The sequence below is a fragment of the Simochromis diagramma genome, unplaced genomic scaffold, assembly GCF_900408965.1.
Source record: "Simochromis diagramma unplaced genomic scaffold, fSimDia1.1 OVJJ01000421.1, whole genome shotgun sequence".
NCBI classification, from domain to species: Eukaryota; Metazoa; Chordata; class Actinopteri; order Cichliformes; family Cichlidae; genus Simochromis; species Simochromis diagramma.
The window spans coordinates 6,734,556-6,759,572 of record NW_024387250.1 but is presented as its reverse complement, the minus strand read 5'-3'; the positions used below and the strand labels follow the sequence as shown (position 1 = coordinate 6,759,572).

The following is a 25,017-nucleotide window of genomic DNA, read 5'->3' as shown; positions in this document are numbered from 1 at the left end:
CTGATTAGGTAATTTATATGTAGGACAGGTTTATAACTGCTAACTCACCGTCATGTCCCGCAACAATTATTCCTGAAATCCGGCTGTAAAAGCAGACAGTAAATTCTGCATTTTTCTTTCGCTGTCATCGGGGCCCATAAGCAGAGATTTGATTTTCAATCAATCTTTTTTTATGAATGGAGGGCAATTACATCAAGAGAGTGAGACTTTCCAAATGTATCCAGGTAGTGAGAAGTGGTATGTATAGGGTCTATGTGAAGTTGCCCTTTGTGGCCTTGTTAAATCTAAAAAGCTTCCAATTTACAGTTTGTATCCTACAAAAAAAAATTAGTCATCTTTGAAACAAAACTCATCTTCTGAGTTTTCCTGTATGTGTCAAAAAGACAGTTTAAAAAAAATAAATTGAATCTTGAACTTGTGCTACTTCAGCTTTTACAGTACTGTGCAAAAGTCTTGAGTCACCCCTCTTTTCTTTATATTTTACTGTGAAAATGGAAATTGTGCAGTGATTTATTGAAACATGCAAACATACATTTTTATTTTATTTTTTTGCAGTTTTTGCAGTCCCGTGCTGACTGTCTGTTATATGTCATATGTAGCACCATGGTCTTGCAGGAACGTTGTCTTGTTTCACTGTGTACCGTACCACTGCACATGGTTGGAATGACAATAAAACCACTTGACTTGACTTGAATTGAAATAGAGTATATAAGGCAAAAATAGAGTTTATTTTTGGAAGCCTTTGTGTCATTTCTCCAAGTAGTCTTCAGGAAGCTGTTTTGTGGATGCTGACTATCTTTTATTTCATTCTCCATAAAGATGATCCCACACTGGTTTTAATAATGTTGTGGTCCATCAGTGGGGAGGTCAAACCATGACCGATACTGTACCACTGTGTGTTTTTCTATCCAGACATGCTTTTACTGTGCTGGCAGTTTGTTTGGGATCATTGTCATGCTGAAAAATGAAGCGGTTGCCAGTCAGATGGTCTCCAGATAGGTGTTCTGGATCATCACCAAAATTTAAATAATGACCTGTGGCTTAAAACTTTTGAACTGTATTGTATATAAAAGTACATTAGAGCTGTACACTACAGTGGAATACAAATATTAAAGTCAAGCATAATTACTAATACATGACAGCAATTCCAAAGTGCTTTATAATCATGGTGTCCAGCAAGAAAATTACATTTAAAACTTTAATGATTAACAGATCAGAGAAAATCATCAAGAACTATCAAAGAATAATTGATAAAGAGAAAGTCGCTTTCAGCTATAAGAAAACATTCAATTAAATTCTCTCAAGCCAGTGTGTTTAAAATCCACTAATGTTGGGCTAATGACTTCCTGGACTGTACATGGACTGCACATTTATTGTTTTTGGCAAGCCAGAGTAAAACACACAGTAGATGGATCATTAATAACCATTTCTAAAGCTATGATGTGCCATTTTGTATGTTTATTTTAATTAATATATGCTTCATAAGATTGTTGCTAATGTAGGACAGCAACCACAATGGTACAACAACAAAAAGTCTGATTATAACTAACAGGAATGTGATTGGTTAACTTAATACTAATTCTACAATGTTTAGAGATCTCGGTATAGCTTCTTATTCAGCAAACCTATATGTAAATGTATAGATTACATAAAAATATTAAATGTTTACAATACAGTAAAAAAGTATCAAAAATATCCCCAGTATTCCACTGCACTTCTTAACTCCTACCTAGTTTATGATGGTGTCAGCTGGGTAAGTTACATTCAAACTCCTTGAAAGTTTAACGCTGTGGTCCACCATTCATAGAAAATTGGTTTCGACATCTCTCTCAGTATATGTTGGTTTATTCTGGACAGCATATGGTGAGAAGTGGATGTGTGCTATTAACAAGTCCTCTGGTTGGGGTCCCACCCCAGCATGGCTGCTTGTAAATGGCACTCTCTTATGGAGACAAATCACCCACTGGTTAGGTTTCAATGAAAGGGGATACAGTTAGAGTACATAAATATAGCCGTAGGAAGCACCACTAACCATGTGATACTCAAACGACAGACTTTTTGTGGCCAAAAGCCAGATTTATTTCCAAAGATACTCAGAGACCAGAAAAGCTAAAAGCTCACAGTATACAGTGTGTATGGAAATGAAATCTGTGGCAGAGTCTCAGATAGTTTTCAACGAGCACATTTAGCTGAACAGATGAGATGGATGAACCATTACATGCCACACAGAAAACACAGAGGACAACTATGTGTTGGCTCTGTGATGTGTGGAAAGGGTGCAGCACTCATTTGGATTTTAATGTGGATTTGTGCCAAACAGAGTCAAAGATGTGTTGAGAGGAACTAGGAGTTAATCAAGAAACATACATTGCTGTCGGTTGCTTATTAAAACCCGACGGCCACAATAGTTTGTGTGTTTGTGTGTGTGAGAGAGGCAAGTGTGAGCACACATTATTGTGTGTGTATATTTCATTGTTGGGACAATAACCAAACGTAAATGAAGATTATTGCCAAGATTTTGCTTTTCAGATTCCACGTGACGGCAGACTGTGGGATTGTGGGATTCAATACATCTTCTTAAATACTTTTTCTTTTTTAAACTTTATATACACAGTTACTGTAGGTTGACAAAAACGTTATAGATAATTTTTTCCATGGTGCTCAATCAGAAGAGACGCATATATGATTAAACAGATGACTGAAGGTTGCAGCGCTAATTATTATTAATTTAAAACAGCTTTCTGGTCTCTTCATAGTTGGGAGAATAACTTCAGTAAGGATACGTGCTATGCTCTGTCTCTTTACATGTAATCATTTCAAACTTTTAACCGACGCGCTGACAGACAATACAGCACTTTAGCATGAGACACTGTACCAAACAGCTCGTGGATCAAATTAGTAATTACAGCTTTGAAGTTCACGCGATTTGAGGAAGAAAAAAATGTATTTCACATGGCTGACTTTGTCATCATCTTCATATTTGTTCACAGCTGTCACATTGATTCTCCTTATTTTTTGCCAGGAACAAGGGGATATTGTTTGTTCGTTCCAGAGTGAAAGCATGTAGGCACTCAACCTGTCGAAAGCATGCTGGGCTGTGCTGAGCTCTGAACTGGAAAATGCTGGCTGCCTCCCTGCAGTTTTGCACTGTCTAAAGCGCTAGTTCTCGAACATTTTTATGTCACAGTATTCCTGGGAGACTCACATTAGGCCACTGACTAAAATTTAACTCCTATAAAGTCTAGGGTTAGTGCTGAATTGTATTGAATTGAACTATCGTTTTTATTTTTGTCATTCTGATTAATTCTTTTTAAGTAACCTCACCAGATCCCAGCTAACTCCCACCAAAAGAAACTTAAAACTTAAACAAACCACTAGTCCAACAGTAAATTAATGCCAATGCCAACTGTGAGTTGAAACAAGTGTACACTCATCAAAAGAATGGGTGGCTCAGATCAGAAAGCATAATCAACAGGTGCTCCAAAGTAAACACCCGGATGACAAATTGCTCGCGTATCAGCTCTCTTCATGCTAAAGAACATGCTCAAATTCAATGAACAGCCAGCGAGACATTAAACATTAACAGCAAATAATATCTAAAAGAACAATAGCGTTTGATTTGCTGCATCCATGAAATGAACATAAAATGACATAGTAATGAATAATGCTCTCTGGCTTTGTTTGCAGACCAATAGGCTGGCCTTCTACCAAGAACCAACAGCACGTTTCTTTGAACTGGCATTTAGACCAGCAAACACAAACGTTTGCCAAAAAAGAAAAAAAAAACCCGACCCATTCATTTTTCATAATACACCTCCCATTGTGAACAGTGAGGCTAAAACACACATCAAAATGTAGAAGAGCTCTATTTTTTAATTTTATTTTAGTTTTTTTTTTTTTACATGCAATTCACCACATCACGCGTATTACCTGTGGAGCCCCGGACTGAGCTCTATTCACGAATGCATACAAAGCACACAGCACATTCGACTGCGCCTCGGCTGCTTCTGGTTACGCAGTGTTTCCTGACACCCTGTTTGGAGTGAAGTACCGAGCAGCTTATTAATCAGTGCTGAGAGGTCTCCCATCCATCCAAGCATATGGCGGATTGCCTGTGGAACATTTTAAAGGCAACCAGGTCTATACAACAACCATTAAAAGCACACGGAGCCATATCCCTGTAAATTATTTAGCTGGGAGAGTGTAGTAAATCAGTGTGAGTGTCATATACTGAACATGGCACATGCTGGAGTGAAAAATGCATACAGAGCGACTATTCACACTTGGCGCTGAGCATGGCATTTAAAACCCCATGTCGTCCACCATCTCTCCGCAGCCCTGTCAACTTCAGTCACAACTAATTCACTGAAGTTGATTATGAATGATCCATTTTGGGAATTTGTACAATTGCTCTCTGCTGAGTATTGAGTTTATGTACACTGGAAGCGCCGACTTATGCTACGTTTTAGATCAATGCTTTTCCGCACTGTTATTTGAAAGAATAAGGCAAGCAGAAAACATCTCCAGTACATCATGAATAGAAAACTATATATTTATATATATGTATAAGTGTGTGTGTGTGTGTGTGTGTGTGTGTGTGTGTGTGTGTGTGTGTGATGTTGATGATGATGAATAGAACAAGGGAAGCATTTTGTGGCGTCAACGGTCATGTGCTGAAAGTCGTTTGTATGTTCAGAAACGCTACTTCTCGTACAAACCATTTTGTAGTTTAGCCATAATCAGTTTTCCTTCACACAGCTGTTCAAATATTCCATTTGTAATTTTTGAGACAAGTGTTATTCCTGAACGTCAGTGCTTGAGCTCTGGCTTGTCGACAGGCTTCACTGTGACTGACACACTCATCAAAATGAGAATCCTTCTTGCCTGAGGGAACTGTGATACCTGTCAAATGGTGGGTATCTTTTAATGTTCCTGTCTCAAATGCATGTCAGAGCAAATGCCAAGTCATAACATCAGTTATTACCTGGATGTTCAACGCCTGATTCCTCTTATTTACCTAAGGTTTCAAAAGATCCCTTCACTTGTCTTTCTCACTTTCTTTGTGGTGAGAATCATCCCGGTGACAGTTTTTCTATCTACGAATTTTCAGTAGATTTCGTCTGTTTATTTTATGATTGACTCCTTGGGTGTGCGGCTTGTTTGCATGTCTAACGTATGTGTGCTTCTTCTCTCATAACTTTGAGAGCCTTAAAGGTTGATAGCTCGCATTTGGCAGGTTCTACCTTAAAGAAAATGAACTATTACAGATTTTCATGAGAGAAACACTGGCATTGCGTGACCTCGAGCTTCCTCATTCATTTGCTGTCTATAGGGGGAGCCATTAGGCATATGACTGTCATATCACCGTTATAAGAGTATAACTTCCAGTCACATAACATACTTGCACTGAGTCCAATCATCGTGCATTTAGATGCTTTATACAATATAATATGTGTTTAAGTTTGTTATTTTAAGTCCAGTCTTTGCAAGTCTTTGCGGCCAAACCAACAGAATAAGTCAATAAGCAAGTCAATAAGTTTGTCTACAAAGATACTGTTTGAAACTTTTTCAGACTTTCCTTTCACATGCTGATTAGTTTTAGCTACTTTTATGATTTTTTAAAAATGCTGTCTTATTTTAATTTTATTTCACCCTGGGAATTTCATATAAACCCATGTATTATTGTTTTAATGCTTACCTAGCCTTTAGTAGCATTTATATGTGACAACTGTGCCGTAAAATACCTGTCATAACATCTTTTCCTGTAAATGTTATTATTTTTAATCTGCTTCAGTTAGAGGTTTAATGAAAACATATATAAATCTGGTCTAGTTTTTATTTTCATTTCAGCCTGGGAATAAGACTGAGCTGTCACGATCAAGAACAAGAACTGATTCACCTCATCCCTGTGCTCTGGCATGGTTCTTACTAAACTCTTGCTCTTTGTTTGTTGTTGGCTCACTGTTTGTAGTGCTGGGCTTATAGCCCGCCCTTGCATGCCTCATGCATGGCCATACTCAGTTAAGGAAGAAGCCATCAAGTCTGAAACAAAAAGAACAAAAATCTGTGCAGTGGAGCAGAGGGGGGGTAAACATGAGGATGGAGGCATTTTGCATGCAGTTTTATCACAGAATTGTCATCTGTCATGTTGGTGCTAATTGCCCACAGCTACATGACTAAACGTATACAGGGCATTACGGTACAAAGTTGTAGACTAACACATTTTTAAAGAGTATTGATCCTCTAAATACATGATGAAATCCCTAACAAGGAATTCACAAATGATTTAGAGCTATTTTGTATTTCTATTTTCTTTCTCTTGTTTATTTTTTCTAAATGTAATCACCTAAAAATTTGCATGAGTTATATTGTTTACACTACCATTTCCTTTGTTGCCCTCTTTTCCCCTAATGCTATTATCTGGAAGGAAATACAAAAGATTTTTGTCTTGATTGCATTACACGCTAACTTTTTACCCACTAATAAAGCCAACTATTTTAAATAAGCAACCTGTTTCGAAAGCAAAACTGAGAAACTTGCCAGTTCAGCGTTTGCAATTTTTTTGCTACACCTTCTGCAGAGAAGAAGACAACAAGAACAAAACACACAGAGAAAACAAATGGATGGTAGGTAATTTGAAGTTCAATTTCACAGTTAACACTAAAATGCATTAAAGCAATAAAAGTGATGCAAGCCCCCATATTTCCTGGGGCTGTGTTGCTGTATGTCTGGCCCAATTTGTCTCCCAGTCAGGCCCATTAGTCTACTGCGCTCCCTTCTTAATACCCTCCGCTCTCCCAAATGCCTCAGATCAATGTGTGATACATCGCAGCATCATCACTTACTGCATGTGGATGAGTTGAGAAATGTCCCCCTTTCCTCTTATTTCCTTGGAGAAGTCTCAATTGAAAGTCATATGAGCAGAAGCACGGGGAGAAGCAGTCTGGTTTGGGCTTGGTGGTGTAGAGCGATGCAGGGGATTGTCGGGTCTGCTGACATGAATGAATTGCTGGAGTAATGTGGAAGCTGGTAATAGTTGAATTGTTTATATCAACATGATAAATTTAGCTCTCATAAATCACAGAAGTGTTATATATTACTGTTTTTTTACACTTGGCTCCAACCATGAAACTCTGGAGGATATCTTAGTGGAGTGTACACTTCCTTGTTTTGTACACAGTAAGTCCTGGGTCCTCTGTGTTCTTTAAATTGGATAATGGTCCAATGGAGTCTCACCAAAAAACTATTAATGACACCATATGGTTCTCTGTGACTGTTTCTGTTTGGAAAAAGTCTGCTGAGGCAGGAAATTCAGCTTCACGCTGCAATGGAAGCAAAACCTAACCGTATCTCTGTGGGCTCCTCATTTAAGTAAACTAGTCGTCCAATAGCACTGAGCTCTATAATTAATAAGCAATTTACCTCAACGTGTCTGGAAGAGTAATTTAAGGAAACTGTGACTATAACTTAAGCTGACTTTGTTTGTCATCAAATACTGTTAATAGATCAAGGATAATGTTTAAATAACTGCATTCCATTTAATGAAGTACTTCAAGACTCCTGACTATGTGTATGCTACCTCATTGTCAGGGTCTACCGGGAGACTTGATGTATCTGAAGCATTGTTGAGCAGATTTAGTTTCCTTTGTTTTGGGGTTTTTTTCCTGGTATTTCAAGTCAAAATGTCTACCAAAACAAAGGTAAGTTTTGTCCTGCAGTCACTGAAGATATCACTTTCAGTTCAGTTTCTTTATATTTTCTTTTAATGCCTGAACAAAAGTCAGTGCTTTGTTGGAACTTAACAGACTCGTGTAGCATTGAAAACATAAAGGGGAGGGAAAGTCAGCCACTCCACACCACTGAAAGCCAATCCCCACCATCTGCCCAACCCCGTGGAGACCACTGCCAGCAATGTGATGAAGTTTTCTAATGTAACATTTGGTTGAGTACACTTTCTTTTAACTGACTCAATCTACGCCCACTTCACTTTGTTAGTTTCTTTGATAATCCCTCTGAGAATGTGCTTGAGCTTGTTTCACCCAGCCCGTAGCTTTTATGTGTAGGTGGATCAAGCAATAGCGACACCTATGGAGTAAGATTTTCCACTAAAGAACAAGTCATAAAGCCAAATAAGTCACACTCTTTCTTGAAGCCAGCAGTGTGAAAAAGTTATCTAGCCATGTGCTGTGTTGGTGGGTTGTTGTTTTTTTTATTTTTAATTGTGCAGTCGATTTTACAAAAAACTATTTTCAGGTTGGTTCCTTTAACTTGCATCATCACATATATCAGCAAACAGAACTTCATTTTCTCTGAAACTAGCTTGTATTTTAGTCGTATTTATTTAAGGGAGGGCTGCTACAAAAATTATTCATGCAAAATTAGCAAATGTAGTAAAGCAAAGTCACTTCTCAGTTTTATTCATATTTATAAATGTTTTTGTCACAATGGCAGCTTTTAGAGTAACTCTAAAAGTCAGTGTTTGTTTATTGTAATTTGTGATAAGAATATATGTTTAATGCAATTATATAAATTTAGTTTGATGTTAATTGTTTGTACTTATATTTTTCATACAATTTCTCTCAGTTAAAAAAAACTAAGATAATATTTGTAAAGGGCGTTGCTATTCATTTATTTAAGGTTGTCATTATTTTGAAATATATTCAAACTGAGATGACAGTGAAAGTATTTGCAGCCCACGTCTACTGGAATTATTTGGGATTATTTGTATCAGTGATGGATGTGTGTATAACCACTTTGTTACACTGCTAAGTCAGCAGATCTGTGGATTACACTTAAAGCATTTACAGGATGGGTGGCACCCAGTTTTACGGGTTTGAGCTGCGAGCCTTTTTTATGTTGCTTTTGATGATACAGCAGAAGTATCCATGTAGGCCTAACTTAAACAGCATGACTTTTTATGGAAACAGATTTCCATAAAAACATCAACCCCTACATTGTATCTGCTGCTTATTATGAGTTATGTACACTCCTTATCAGGAGCCATCGAACAGGAGTGGATTGATTAATAACTATATCTTTATCCCGTAATAACCCAGACCTAGATTTATAGTAAGCATGTGACTCATGGTCATTGGCAGGCCACACCCATGGAAGCGAAATTTAACATTTAAGATAATCAGGGTTTACTCATAGAAAAAGGGAGAAAAGAAGAAGGCAACAATTATGTGGTAGACTGAAACCTCAAAGCATTAAAGTAAATAAAAAATACTAAAAAATTAAAACCTTGAAAGAAAATGTCTTAAATTCCAGCTAAGAAGCATAGCGCTTATAATTGACTGGGTTCCTACAAAAAAAAAAATATGAAGGCTTTACTGTGCAGTTTCAAACTATGCGAACAACCTTGTGGTTGTGCATTGTGACTCCCTAAAGACATAGTACTTAGGCACTGCTAATTTCAAATGAAGGCAAAGAGTCCTTTGGAGCTGAGCCCATCCCTGACATTTTCTCTGTTTTTCACATTCATCAGTGGCACACAACAGCCTCATCAGCCCACATACTACTCCAACATATTCCATTAAGGTGCCTGGAATAAGGGTGCATTTCCATAAAATATTCTTTGTCAGAATCAGAAAATGGGCAAATTATCTGAACACTAAAACACCCCGGCGCACTGTAGATCCCAGAGCGGACAGAAATGACCTCAATTAGGCTGTCTAAGCACAAGAAAGTGTCTCACTGGTTAGAGATCTGAGTGGCACAGATAGATCAACACTGCCACTTCTCTCACATCACCTGGATGAGCACTTTACATTTGTAAATCAATGAGGAGGGTAACCACATCTAGAAGTGCTGGGAGGGATTCCTGTCTGCCTTGGCACAGATTTTTGAGAACCAAATTACCTCTATTACAGCTCTCAGTTGGGGACTGCATTCTAGGATCAATCTGTCAGAAAGGGGTGCTTTAGCTTTGATGGATATGACACGTGACCAACGACGATGCTGATTTTTCTTTTCCTTTTTTTAATCTTCTGGATAATAGGCAGATTTAGTATAGATTTACCTGAAACTGTAGATCTGTTTATAACCACTGAGTCTCTGCTTTGTGTCATGCTGCTTAGTTTATGGCTTCATTACAACAATCGCAAAGCCATGGACACCTGAACAGCCCATATATCCATAAATCACACCCCGAGATAACCACAGTCAACTGTTCCAGCTTATGACACCTTTAGCTACAATTAGAGTGCTAAGGTGTAGATGAGCTGTATAGGTATGTGTAATGTCAAGTACTATATTCACATGAAAGCTGGTAACAAATACCAGCCCTTTGCTGTACCTGAGAAGCAGGTGTATAATCAAAATGTATTTGAAAAGTAGCAATCTATACTTGCAAAGCATAACTGCAAGTTATCTGCAATGGCTGCTTAACCATTATTGATAGGCCCCTTTTCTTCCTATCACAGAGAGCTTTTACATTATAATCACAGCTTGATGAAATGACCACACATACATAAAAGATAATAATTGCTTTTTGACTTATGTCTGGCATGGGGTTGAACATTATAGCAGCTTCTCCTTATTGACACAGCTGTTACCCAAACTATAGACTTGCCACTGCAGACTACGGCATGTCTTTATATTGTTCCACACACCCACTAATGACAGCTTTAGTGGTGGTAATTCAGTGGGGTTGAATATGGGGTTAGGTGTGTGAGTCACGTCCTGGGCTCCCCCTGTTGCCAGATGTCCTGCCAGGTTTTCCTGCAGTGTCGCTCCCTCTCTCTGAGGATGCAAAGCATGTCCCAAGAATCTAAAATGGCTGCTTTAGGTCTAAAACTAGAAAATAGCATGTTATATGTTTTTCATGCTGTTTACATGTTGGAAATATTTTGAGTGGGTGTTTTCCTGTTAGATTGCAGTTTGGACAGCGAACATCGATATAGTTGACCTGACCCCACAGAAGCAGAGCTCTAAGGTCGACTTCAGCAAGGTTGCATGTCTTTTAGTTGAAGAAAAGATGCAACCCGGTGTCTTCCTCAGTAAGGAATCACTTGCTAGTTATTTTAAATGTCCACAATAGGATAACCCAAACGTTTTTATTCCAGCTGCCTTACTGTGCATTAGTTTAGAGCCACTCTTGACCAACCTAATGTATTAGGGGCTAAATTAAGAGTTTAATCTGACCCTTGTTTTGAATCAAGGCCCACACGGGACTATTAACGTGCTTAATTGGATCACTGTCAAATGAGTAAAATATTAGTGAAATGTTTTTATTTAAGTATTTCTGATGTAAAGTGCATATCTGAATTTACTATTGTACTGTAATTTCATGGATTCCTTTTGCTCTGCAGAGCTCAGCGCACACCTAAGCACTTTTAGGCCTTGATGGACAAAGTGAATATGTACTTTAATACTCTGCATGCTCTAATCCCCCATGTTCTCTTTCCTCTGTGTCAAATCTCCACAGTGAGAGCTAGAGAGGGGGGGGGGGGGGAGGGGGGGGGGGTCCTGGGGAGGTGGGAGGGTTGGTAATTCATGCACACATGTGCCTGCCTGTTCCTCTAGTGACAGGGCCAGGGGGAGGGGCACATGATAAATTGCCTTCCACCGGGGACCTCCGAGCACAGCCACCATGATGTGGGTAAAAATGGAAATTGCTCCCTTTCACCGTCATTACATCAGTTTAGGACGCGTGTGGGCCTTATATACACCAAGAGATTTTTTTTCTTGAAGTCTGACGAACCGCTGCGCGATAGGCAAGGGACAGCATAGCTGAGGAGGCATTCTTGATAATAACAGTGGTAATTGTAACAGAGCTGGGTCAACGGCATGTCCAAGGGAGCTGAAAGATAACGCTCATGCTTGGGAGTAAACGGTAGCAAGCACACAGTACGTAAAGGCCATTCTTTGTAATTTGGGCTAAAAACCATTTTGCTATAACTAATCAGTCGTGTCTGTGTGAAATCAGTTATAGCCCCGGCACACCGACTTTGATTCGTAAAGTTTTTATCCAAAAATAGGAATTATAGCACATGAAAGTTCAAATGCAAGTGAATCATATATAGATTTATGCAAGTAAATCTATATATGAGCGTCATAAACCGAATAAGCTCTAATGCCCAAAAAGAAAAAAAAAACTGAACTACATATATATATATATATATATATATATATATATATATATATATATATATATATATATGATATTTTTGAAATGTTACATTTTTAAATATTTCGTTTATGCGCCTGGCCTTCTCAGATCCAAGACACGGGTTGTGAGTGTTTGCATCTGTATGAAAACCCCACAACTTTGCACAAGTCAGAGTATTTTTAATTACAAATATAGTGGCGTATACAATAGATGCACAAGGTGGGTCAGATTATCAAACGCAAAATAAATAATATCCTCCTAGCAATGGTCATCCAGTCAAAAATACACCAGTTAATAGGCTCCACGTTTAAATGTCACCTTCTTAGAGTCTCCCTCTGTGCTTAGAACTTCATTTCTTTTCTTTTTCTTTTTTTTTAAAGAGGCAACGATTGCAAAAATTTATAGTGCATTAAATTTGAAACCCAGCGATCGATTCACTTCAATTGCAGTCTTTCTTTTTAAGGTTGTAAAACTGATTTTTGTTTTAATATAGATTTATTTTAATTTAGCATTTCAAAACACACATGCTCTTGATTTTTATAAACCGCAGAAAAATCAGCTGTCCTTATCGAGCATTTTGGGCGTATTTCACACACATTACGCAAGCGAACTCCACAAAACATGTCACACCCCGTCAAACAACGTATTAACAAAATTCACTCACAAGCAACCCAACTTATCTCGAATGATTTCCTGTATAAAGCCGGTTCTACTTTCCCTCACACACACACACACACACACACTCACACACACACTCCCACTTTAATTCAAGTTTCAAGTCATCTAAAATTTGATGTTCAAAGCTCCCAAGTTTCGTTTATAATGAAGAAAGAAAAAAAGAAAGATTATATGAGTCATGTGAGAAAACTGAAAACATTTGTTGTTTTGCACGATTTAAATTGTTTCGATGACAGCCGGAAAATATAGGCCAGTGTCGGCTTAAATGATCCAATCAGGCTTTCTTAACCCCAATTTAAAAAAAATTTTAAGAGCCCAATGTTTTGTTTTGTTTTTTTAAATGTCAGTGTAAAATAAACTTGACTCTCGTCAGAAAATGAGGCACACGGAGATATGGAACAGAATTGTTTCTTATTTTTTTTCCAGAATACATACAAAAAAATACCAATTCTCTGTCCATGGTGAACACCTGAAAAATAACGGCAATTTAAAATGTGGACAATTTCTGAAATTTAAGAAACAAACATGCATGTAAATTTTTTTTCTGCTTCTCAATGAGACATTAAATAAGAACAAATACAATCATAGCAATTCCAAATTAACATCGAAATGAAGACCCCTACTTTAATTAGTATTCTAACATATGTGTGTATGTGTGTGTTTCACTTTAACTAGTTCAGCTTCAACATAATGCACTTTTGAGTTGCTCAAATATTTTTTTTTTTCCATTTGCAGATATTACCGCCTGCTTTTAAGCCGACATATAAATAAATACAGTTGAAGTCCACGGATCCCGCCCTTAAGTTTAGCGCACTTAATATAAAAGTCTTTATATTTGCATTCTTAGTACTATAAACTTTTCAGTCTTTTATTTTCTTCTTCTTCTCACTGATATCCAAGCGCTGATGCTGTGGTGAGTCTCTGGCCGTACAGTGCATAGGGGGAGTAGTAAGGGCCGGTGGCTGCGGGGACAGGAACAGGGGCACCGGGGGTTGGCAGGGGGCTTTTGGAGTACGGATGATAGCGGCTGCTGAGTCCTAACGCATGATGCGGGCTCCTTAAAGCCAAAGTCCCGGGACTCCCGGGGGCTCCTGACGGTGGCATGTGCATATGGCAGGCCATGGCTGCTGCTGCAGCACTGGCCAGCGAAGACGACCCGGGATAACCGGATATCAACTTTTCAGCCCCAGTAAAAGCAGTGTGTGTCCTCAGGTGATTCAGGAGCTCTTCCGAGGTGGAGAAACGCTTGTCGCACGGTCCATTTGCCGACACCCAATTACAAACGTGGGGGAGAGGGTCGTTGGGAAGCATGAAACCGTATGGGTACAGGGGGTGTCCGCTAAATGATGGCGCTGAGGAATGAACGCCGTGTATGGGGTGTGACGGGTACATTAGTGGGTAGCTGGACTTGAGGGCGTTCGCGGCAGCTGCAGCTGCAGAGTCGTGCGTGCAGGAAGCGGTGGCCGCGCCTGCTAAATGACTGGCACAGTGGTAACTGAGGCAGTAAGGGTCTCTGCACAAGCTGGCTGACATGATGGACGGTGGAGAAGCCCCAGCCAAGGGGCTGGATCCAGCCTTACTGCAGCCCAGTGAACTGGCCAGCTGTGCGTTTACCAAGCTCCCTCCGTGGGGCAGGAAGTGCTGAGGATAGCCAGCATAGGCCCCAGCCAAGCTACCTGGGTATGTCATACCAGCAGGAGGCAAAGGAAAAACTGTCTGTCCCGGTTTGTAAGGAGAAACCGGCGCCACAAGTCCTGACCCGAGAACGGATGCGGAGGATACAGAAGTAACAGATGAGGACTCCGATGAGGAGGTGGTTTTACTGCCAGGCGTCGTCTCCTGGTGTTGGTTCACCTCCACGTTAATTCCACCACAACTCACACTTATCCTGCTGTGGCTAGTGGTGCCAGAGCCGTCCGTAGAGCCATTTTTATTACAATCAGACTCTTTCTTTTCATCCCTTTCCCCACATTTCCCGTCCGATGGCATAGGGGAGGCTGAAGTGCTGGAGCTGGGGCTGCCTGTCCGCGGTGTAAACGGCTGGCAGGTGGCGCTCGGCACTCGGAAACCAGACTTCTCTCCGCCTGAAACGCCCGAAGACGAGTCCTTCTTATCTGAAGGTTTAGAATAAGGTTTGAAGCTAGATTTGTCATCCACACCAATGTCACTCAGTTTCAAAGGGCCCGATTTAGATTCCTTCTCACTAGATCCATTTGAGGTTACGGAGGATAATTTGGAGGAGGGTGGCGGGTCCGGTTTGCCGATCTGAGAGCAGGTCTGCGCCAGCAGAGCCAGCGGACTTTTCTTGGCATCTAGCTGCAAAGAAGAAAATAAAAAGATTGATAAATACTATTAATACGCATATCTGCAGCTTTGTTTTAAGCACAGTCCCGGGGGCGAACGTTTAATCGGGATATTCCTTGGTGTTTTAAAGCGAATATATAGGTGTAATTATTTATTTAGAGGTCTTTCTTGAACAAAACTACACTAAAAATAATCCAAAAAATAAACCAAACACATGTGTTACATACATATCTATGTATAAATAACCGCTTTAAACGCTGGAGCCACACTTGGAACAGGACAGGCGATTTCAGAGAATAACAGGAACAGACTCCCAGGACGTTTTCACACGAAACAGCATTCCCTAAAAACAAATTCAATCCACGCTTACCTCTATAGGACTGACAGGGGTCGAAGGCAAAGGCTGCAGATACTCCGGGTGCAAAATGTGTCCCGACCGTGCGGTAAGCATTTTCAAGACCTTGATGGGAAGACGGTTCGCTTGCCGTAGTGGATCAGACGGAGGTGCGGAGTGGAGAAAAGGCTTGTTGACGTTCGCTGAGCCGCTATTCCGAGAACTGCTGCTTTCCCACGCTACACAAATATCACTATTTTTTAAGGCAGACGCCGAGGGCGATGTGATCATGTCCCAATTGTCAAGAAATGTAGTGACGCTGCTTTCCACAGATTCATTAAGAAAGATTTGGGTGGAGAGAAAAAAAAGCACCGAGCCTCTCTGCCGTGGGGTGGGGTGAGAAAAAGAATCGGAAAACGCTTCAATAATCGGTAATCCTGGTAGTAACGGAGCAAAAGGCGCGGCAGCTGGAAGGAGACGGTGCGAGGTTATCGCAGATCCGTGTATGCGTCTTGCACCATGAGCGCTGCGCCTGTGTGTGCGTCTGTGTGCAGGTCCTCGCTCTGTACTCCCGAAGTACGAACTGGTAGAAATTTTCACTTCAAAAGCAGCTGAATTAGTCCGAGATTAAAGCCTTTGCCGCCTTCCAATCAAATGGGACCCTGAGGTGATTGGAGGGTCAAGGGGATGTGACGTTCTCCTCTTTGTAAGCGCCTCTATTTTGACAGCTCGGGGGAGGAGATAGCGTTAAATATATTGGTTAATGTGAACGCTTACAAGTTAGAGAAACAAATAGTGGCGATAAGGACACAACAGCGTGCAGAAGAGTGAGTAAATAACACCATAAAAGAACGATCCATACACTTATTATGTTTAACAATCATGAAACATAGTCGCTCTACTCTGGATCATCCATTTATCTGATCTAATATTTGATATATTCAAGTTTTGTTCAGGGGCGAGGGGATAAATGGGACTCAGTTTATTCGTCCTGTTTTCAGTGGATATTTAAATTATTTACTTAATGTTCACTACACATTGATTTTAATCTAGATTTCAGAAGGGATGATTCTTCACTGGTTTCCATGAGCGCTTTCATATATTTCTAACATTTTTCTTCTTCATTAAAAGCTTTTAAAGTGTCCATCATAAAATCATTATCACATCTGATTCTGTCGTTACATTAACAAGTGTTTTTGTTCGTTTTCCTCCGACTGTTCGCAACCTGAGAGACGCACAAAGTTCGCGCATTTTACGACCGTCCGCCACTGGGACTGCTTTCCACCGGCAACCATAAAACCAACAACTTCAGCTCGAATTCCCTAAACAGACAAGCGTTGACAGGAATAGACCAATGTAGTGATGGAGGGATGTGAATGTCACATGTTTTCAGTATAATATACACCGCCCTTCTATTTCTATCTCCACCCCTCCGTCAAGTGTCAATTCTGCTCCACCGCAATCAATCAGTTATTTGTCAGAGGCTGTCAATCCACTGCTTGATTTATGTCAGCTATTGTGGCTGATTACATGCCAGTGCGACTGCGGGAAAAGAACAAGTGGGGGGGAAGAGAAAGGGAGAGACAGGGAGACATTCTGCAAGAGACACCCAAGATTTCAGAGGAAATAAATTGATTCTCGTGTCAAGGTTTAATTTTTAAGATGCATCGACGGTAGCCAACAAGCCCGCGTTGACGTGGGAGGGTATCAGAGTCAAAGCCGTTGATTTCACTCCATATCAGCCAGTTATTAAATAAAATCGGCAACTTTTGGAGTTCTTCGTAAAACTTATCGGTGGTGGTATACACGATGAAACTTTAATAAGTTGCAGTTCAGCTCTTGATTTCCACGGAGAAGCTGTTGGTTTTTAATAGTGTTAAACGGCTTTTTGCTAAAATCGGTGGATCACGGAGCAAAGAAAGAGCCGTAGATGGAAAAAGAAAGAAAAAAACACGTGCTCTATCGAAAATGCACGAAGTAAACAAATGGACAGAAAATCCTGGGTTTAAAAAAAAATTACACACACAAAACGGAAAGTTAAATAAACAGTGCAGGGATGTAGAATTCATATTCCCATTATCTATCTATATTTATAGCCTCTATTCTCTCTTGGATAGCATGGACGCAGTTTAACTATTTACAAGATTTAATAATAATTCAAATGTGTAACAACCCGGTCACACACTGCGGTCTCTCAAAACAGAACCATGTCCATTTTTTTAGGGAGGGGGGGCTAAACGCATCTGCCATTGTGTTGTTAAAACCTGTCATCTGCCTCGGGCACACTGTCATCTGCAACAAGAACAACAAAGACGACTGAAAAAAAAAGAGAGAAAGAAATCCAGACAGTTTATATTGATGTCAGCTCGATTTTATTTACATACAATGGAAATGATTTATTTTCTTTAACGGGCAGAAACGCGGACCGGGAGAAAGAAAAGAAGAGAAATGGTCTGTCAGGCCGTTGAGAAAAGAAGTTTAAAATGCCTTGAACTATTCACCGCTGAGATGGCTAATCAGTATTGAGACTGCGGGGCAATCGGGCAGCTTTTCAATGTGGTTTTCCTTTCATCTAAATCGGGATGGAGGCGCTCAATTAAAAGCCTATCAGTTTGTAAGTAAATCAACGCCTATCAAAGTTGTCACATCAAACAAAACGATTATTATTGCAACCCGCCTCTGCCATTAATCTCTTTCTGTGGTAATCTGCTTGACAGGTCAACACGGAGAGCAAGAAAACCTGGAGTGGACAGTCAAGGCTGCAAAATATTTTATTTATTTTTTACTGAATTGTATTTTTTTTTGTTGAGAAAAATAAAAATGCAAAATAAAAAAAATATTTTTTTCGAGTCCCATATTTTTTTAATTAGTTAAATTTTGGAGTGAATATAATAAAACGTTTACAGAGCAAACTTACAAAAGACTAATAAAAAAAAAGACAGGTAGGAAAAAAGTTTTTACCTTATAGGCCCACAGCTGATTTCAACTTTGTAAAAGGTGCACTAATAAAGAAATTAATAACTATCTTCTCTATCTTGTCTACATATCTCATGCAATATAAATACATGTCGACTTCTAAATAAGACATGTTGTTCTCAGCGTAATATGTGTGTTTCTAAGAGAGGGAGGAAGGAAAAAGTCCAAGTAAGCGGATCTCTATTCCTACGAATGTTCTCAGTCTTCTTTTTTTTTTCTTTCTTGCAGAAAAGAAGAGGGGGGACGTTTCACAATATGCAAAGATGTGTGATTGATAACAGGCTTGGTATTTTCTGCAAGGGATGTCAGTCCGTGACACAATATGTGAGTTATTAGGGCAAAGAAGGGCAACCATAAATTTTCACTGTCAGGCGAAAACCCTCTTTATTGTCCCTATGACGAATGGGCTTCTGCACCAGACACCAAAATACTCGGCATTCCTCTTAAATGGGAACACATTTTTGCGACCATAATTCATGATATTTAAATAGAAAGTTTTAATATCCCCCATATATTTCATAACACTGACATGTTTATGAATCACTCCGCATGCAAATACAACCATTTACATCTCGCGAGGAAATACTTTAGGTTGGACTTGTAGGATTACAGAGCTGGGCCGACTTGTTGTGATGAAGCGAGGAAGAACACATTTCATTATTAGGGCTGATTTATGCAGCCACACTAAATATGAAATATATAATTAAACAACTTTCCTAAATGCGTCCCTTCAGTTTTTTTAAGGCTACGGTGTAAACGCTACTTTATTTTGGGCCTATATACAAACTGCTTGGGAGCTATTCACGACGTTACCATAAAGTTATTAATTTCATTTTAGACCGTTTGCCGTTTATTATTTATAAATATATTCTAGCAATAATTAAAGTGTACAAAGACAGCGACAGAGAGGCACAGAATCTCCGCGTAGCAGTAATATAAAAGAAGATGTGGACTGGCCAGGATAGCAGACTATTAAAACTGTTAAAGTACATGCATGAAGTAGATTTGTTTCCCCTCTAAAACTCCGTGGAAGGACAGGATTACAGGAAAGTCCGTGACACGACATTACCTGGAATCATTGCCTACTAAGCTCCGATGTAAAACGTCAGAGAGGTAAAAACGATTTTAAAAAAAACAACAACAACAGTGTAACGACATTAAGACGTAGTCCTTGTGTCTAAAAGAAACCCTGTTTGGAATTACTCAAACACAACCACTCAATACACTGTCGAAGTGAAGCAAGGAACACAGCGAGGACCGAAGCCATGCAGACTCTCCCTCGCTCACTCTCTCTCCGGGAGAGCGGCGGGGAGAGAGTGAGCTTTTCCGCGTGTGGGAGGTCTTAGGTGACGTCACAAAACATGCAGCAGGCAAGCTGGCTGAGCAATGTGCAATGAACAGCAGCAGGCCTATGGCGCTCACAAACTTTCTAATGTCTCTAAACAGTGAACCACTGTGACCCACAAGTAAGCAGGACTGCGACATACCTCATTAAAGCAGTCAGCTTACTTGTTGCCAAAGCTTCAACTAGAGCAGGACAAACACAGCACTGTGGTGGGAACGTCAGTCTTTGACTGCACATACAAAATTAAGGACTGATAGCCTGTAAGAAAAGTTTATAGTTTTTGTTAATAACAAGTAAGTATATATTTAGAATATATATAATATCCCATCCATAATAATCACGTTTAAATGATCATGAAAAGAATATTTGACCACAAGAGCATGCATGACTACACTGCATCTGAAACAGGGGCTTGACAAAACTAGCACGGTTCAAAACTAGTATAAAAGATATGTGGTTGTAAATATTTTGTCAGAAACAAACCTTAATTACTTAGCACAAAGTTATTAGCAGCTTTTATACAGATATACAAGATACCTACATCAGATAATTTATTAGGTACATCTTGCTAGTATATGGTTAGACCCTGTTTTCTCTTCAGAACTGCTTAAATTCTTTCTTGGATAGGCGATGGAAACACTGCTCAAGGATTCTAGTCCAAATAGAAAGCATCACACAGTTCCTGCATATTTGTCAGCTGCATATTCATGATGCAAATCTGCCCTTCCACCACATCCCAAAGCTGCTCTACTTGATTGTGATCTGGTGATTGTGAAGGCCACGTATGTACAGTGAACTGTCAAGAAACCAGTTTGAGATGATCTTAGCTTTGTGACAGGGTGTGTTATCCTCCTGGAAGCAGCCATCAGAAGATGGATACACTGCAGTCGTAAAGAGATTGAGACGGTCAGCAACAATACTTGGGCAGGCTGTTTTTCATGCTCTATTGTAACCAAGGGTCCAAAAGTCTACCAAGAAAATATCCTTCACACCATTACAACACTGAGCTGTTGACATAAGGCAGGATAGATCTGTGCTTTTGTGCTGTTCAAACTGAGACTCATCAGTTTAGGCAATGTTTCTGTTGTCCACGTTTGGTAAGCCCACACAAATTGTAGCCTCATTGCAGTGACACAAAACTATCTTTTGTGCTCAGGAGCATTCAAGTCAAAGGTAAATCCCAGATCGTTCGTGCAAATGTCTGTCATTATGTAATGAGACAGTCAGTATCCATACATGTGTTTATATATCAAATTTCAAACAACTGAAAAATTCAAAGATCTTGGTCTTGGAACATATTTCTGTAATATTAGGTTTGGTGCTCCACAGCAACATTCTGTACACAGACCAGTGCATTGTAATATTAAAAGGAAAACTATTGCAGTTTTTTGTACTGTGGTCTGGACAAAATGATCACAGAATGTTGCAATTTCACAGACCTTTGACACCATGTTTAGTTTTATAACTAGCAGGACAAATATGTTATACTCCACATCATACTGTCAAGTGGAAGAAACAAAAGGGGTAATTATGAAGTCTGAACAGAGCTTTTAAAATATGGAACAAGCTTTTGGTAATCATTAGACTGGAAAAACAAAATAAATCTATCTGAGAGATCTAAATCTCTGCAAAATTGACAGTCTGGTACATTCTTAAAAAGAAAGACTGATCAGCTCAACAAAACCAAAAGACCTGAAAGTGGATAATCACAAATTCTTTCATCGGTTAAGTAAAGTTGTATCACTATCAAAGTCCACAAAACTGAGATACCAACATGAATGGAAAATACAGAACATTCAGAACAAGGCGCAAACTACTGATTACGCTCAATAACAAGAAGGACAGATTATACTTTGTCAGAAAACAGTTCCAAGATGAAACCAAGATGAACTTGGCTAGCATCGGAATGATGGAAAGGGAAAGGTATGTAGTAGGAGAAAAAGGTCTTAAGCTCAGAAGCATACTACATCATCTGTCAAACATGGATGTAGCTAATGTTATGGGATGGGTACATATGGCTGCTAGTGAAACCAGGTCACCAGTGACTGCTCATAGATGCAGCAGGATGAATTGTATGAAGTGTACAGAGTACTACACTCTCTGCTCAGACTGAATCAAATGCTCCAAAACTGACCAGACAGTGCTTCACAGTGCAAATGGATAATGTCTCAAAGCATTCAAAGAAATTGGATATTCTTCAATGGTGAAGTTAGTCACCTGATCTCAACCCATTAGTCCGTGCTTTTTCATTTATTGAAAATAAAACTGAATGCAGAACGACTCACAAACAAGCAGCAACGGTAGGCAGATAGAACATCATAAGGGAGGAAACAGGATTTAGAGATCCCAATGGGTTCTAGACTTTATCCAGTCATTGCTGTTCATCCAAGTATTAAAAAACAAGCCTCATGCTTGAAATTATATAAATTTGTCTAACTATTTTTGAGCCTCTGTAAATGGGGTATATGTTAAAAAATGGTTATAAACCCTATTTTTTAAATAAACACTCTGAATTTAACCTAAACGTCTGAACTTCAGTCACATAACAATTGATTTTGAATCTATTAATATATATATATATATTTTTTAAAAAGCCAACGTATGAGAAACACTGAACTCAGAGATAAACATAGCATCATTTATGCAAAAAGAAAAAGAAAAAAAAGAAAAAGTTGAGTGAACTTACCCTTTAAATAAGAAACTTGTCAAGGGCGATGGGGGCAGCACTGAGCCCAATTGTGTGGTCAAAGGGGAAGAAGATGTTGTCAAGACTTAACATAGATAGTGCCATTTGGAAAACTGACTCAAAATGAGGTTCTTGATTGTTGACTGCTATGTTATAGCTTTACATCCAAAATACTTACATACTTGATGTAACCCCCCAGTAAAGAACCGCCATAACGCTCTGGTTAAAATAGAGGCAGCTTCTCAGACTAGCATGGGCAATTAAAATGATTTTACTTCAGGTTTGATCTAATCTCTATTTTTGTGTATATGTATGTTTTATTACCAGTATGGCTCTCCACGCCCCCCTCTCCCCCGTATGGTTTACTGAGACCAGGTGTTCTACCTACCTGGACTTCTTTTTCCACAATGTTTCAGTATTTTAGCCGAGAGCCGTGCACACATCCAGTCTGAATCTAATGTTGTCATTAGGAAAACAGTCAGCAGCACTCAGGTTTGATCAGCTACAGCGACCGCGTGCTTCCGCACAACAGCAGGTCAGCTGATTAAAACGGCACGCGGAAACAGTAAAGTCAATTTGAAATCGCCGCTAGTTCTCCAAAGCACTCGGTCTTCCCCCACAAACACCAGCGCTTAACGTAAAGCAAAACGTAACGTCTTTCTTTCGTAAGCGGATTTTTTTTTAAGTGCAGCGACTCGGATAGTTGATGTAAAAGCAGTGGGCGAGAAAGATATGGCAAACAACGAGTCGCTGGTCGCATTGAATGGGACTCAGGTAAGTTTGCTTAGGAGAGTGTTTCTCTCAGACTTTGTCCCCTGCTTGTGTAATGTGGCACTTTTTTTTTATTTAAGCCCCACTCTAAATAATTTACTAGCGCTGAAGTTATGCTGCTGTGTTTGTTTCCTCGACTTCACTGGAGTCATGTGACACGCTGAAGCTAGCATTACAGATGTGACTTTCGCTTCTTTTACAGCCTCACTGACAAAAATAAACTCTGTAATAAGTAATGTAATAAAGTGTACCCAGTGCAAGGCGGTTTGTTGAAATGTAAGTTCACAGGGGCAGAAGTGAAAAGCATACAGAGGAAAAGATTAGTTATCCCTTCGCATAAACAGAAAGACAGGTGTAGTTTAGAAACCATCCGGCTTTACAGTGAGGCATCCTATCCAGCTGTTTCGCCAAGTGTTGCAGTATAAGGCTGTGTATGTTATTCAGATTTAATTAAAAAGTTGTTGTTGGGATATCATGAAAAATGTGTCTGTTTCCCCCGTCAGAGATGCAGTCTTTATATGTCTCTCTCTTTTAATTTTCAAAGATTTCATACATTGGGCACGACTGTAAGGAAATTCCAGAGTTCCTTGGAGAGACCTATGGCCAGTTTGCACGAAGGCTGGATCTGAGTTTTAATCAGCTCAGGTAAGATTAGCAAAGCGCACAACATGTAATCAGCTGCACATCTTCCTACATCTTCCTCTGCCTGCTACTGGGAGACATGCGTCTTCACATCAGGTGCAACTGAATGTGTACCCTGGGTTTACAGGTGGTCACGGTGTCATCAGAAGATCAGAAAGCTGAATGAGTGTTAGAACTGGGCTGGTGCCACGCTGGGGCGGGATAAAAGGCATCATCGATAAATGTGACATGCTAATTCAGGGGCAAATAGAAGAAAAGATTCCTCTGTCAGGACATGAAGGAGCACCTCATGGCAGCCGCTTCAGAGGGGGCTGCCATTTCAACAGCAGGACTAGCATAGTTGATGTGGCAAGTAAAAGAAAAGAGATGATGGTTATAAGGTGCTTTTGTTTCTGAAGCCCTTTCATGACTGTCAGGCCATGAAGCCATCTCAGTTGGGCCCTTTTCTGGTTAGAAATTGTTGTCTCGAGGCAGTTGTCTGTAGTGGGTATTTGGAGTTTAAATGGATTTATGTAGTGCAAAACCCCTCAATTGAAAAATCTTTTTTAAGGTTCAGGAATATCTGAATGGGCCAACATGAGTTTCTTGGAAGCCCATGATCTGTTATCACAGAATTTACACACACAGTGCAGAGCTCACCTTTGCACAGGGTGTTGAGTAAGTCACAGTCCTTGTAAATCTGCTACCTTGGGCAAACAGAGATCTTTAGGTCCTTGGCTAAGCCTGATATACAGAAACCTGTTGCACATTTTTCTTTTGTTTGTTTTGTCTAAACATCTGCAACTGGTAAAACAAATATTTGTAGCTGCATTCTCATTACCTTGACCAGCAGTATCCTATCATGCTCTTCATTCAAATATAGTCAGATAATTTGAAACATTTACGTTTTCAAATAGCTAACAGTAGGCAAGATGATACCAAGTGTCCTTTTTGCTTACAATAAATATTTTTTTGATTAGATGACCATACGTGAGGTTCCTAAACCAGTACAATTAGCAAAAGTCCTATATAGTATTACACCTTGTCACATGACTAAGCATTGTACTGAATACACTGTTTGACACCAATTGTCTTTAGGCGTTTCCTCAGAGGAAGTGAAAGCATGTAATCTCTCACAGGGAGCATTATGGCATGAGACTGCAACAACTCTTATGTCTGTGGGTTTTGGG

The 25,017-nt window shown here is 39.6% G+C and overlaps 2 protein-coding genes across 2 annotated transcripts in view; one reads left to right on the top strand and one right to left on the bottom strand.

Annotated features, from left to right (window-relative positions):
* Window positions 1-13,182: 13,182 nt before the first annotated feature.
* znf503 (zinc finger protein 503) lies at window positions 13,183-17,622 on the bottom strand. The gene is made up of 2 exons (XM_040001992.1): window positions 15,465-17,622; window positions 13,183-15,106 (listed from the first exon to the last, which is right to left on the bottom strand). The coding sequence occupies exons 1-2, from the start codon at window positions 15,717-15,719 to the stop codon at window positions 13,676-13,678; spliced, it is 1,686 nt and encodes a 561-aa protein (XP_039857926.1). The 5' UTR covers window positions 15,720-17,622; the 3' UTR covers window positions 13,183-13,675.
* Window positions 17,623-22,797: 5,175 nt separating this feature from the next.
* The window catches only part of lrmda (leucine rich melanocyte differentiation associated), a 203,211-nt gene continuing 200,991 nt past the window's right edge, over window positions 22,798-25,017 (top strand). Inside the window, exons 1-2 of the mRNA XM_040001994.1 lie at window positions 22,798-23,209; window positions 23,751-23,851. Coding sequence (XP_039857928.1) covers window positions 23,168-23,209; window positions 23,751-23,851 — 143 coding nt within the window. The 5' untranslated portion in view covers window positions 22,798-23,167. The remainder of the gene's footprint in view (window positions 23,210-23,750; window positions 23,852-25,017) is intronic.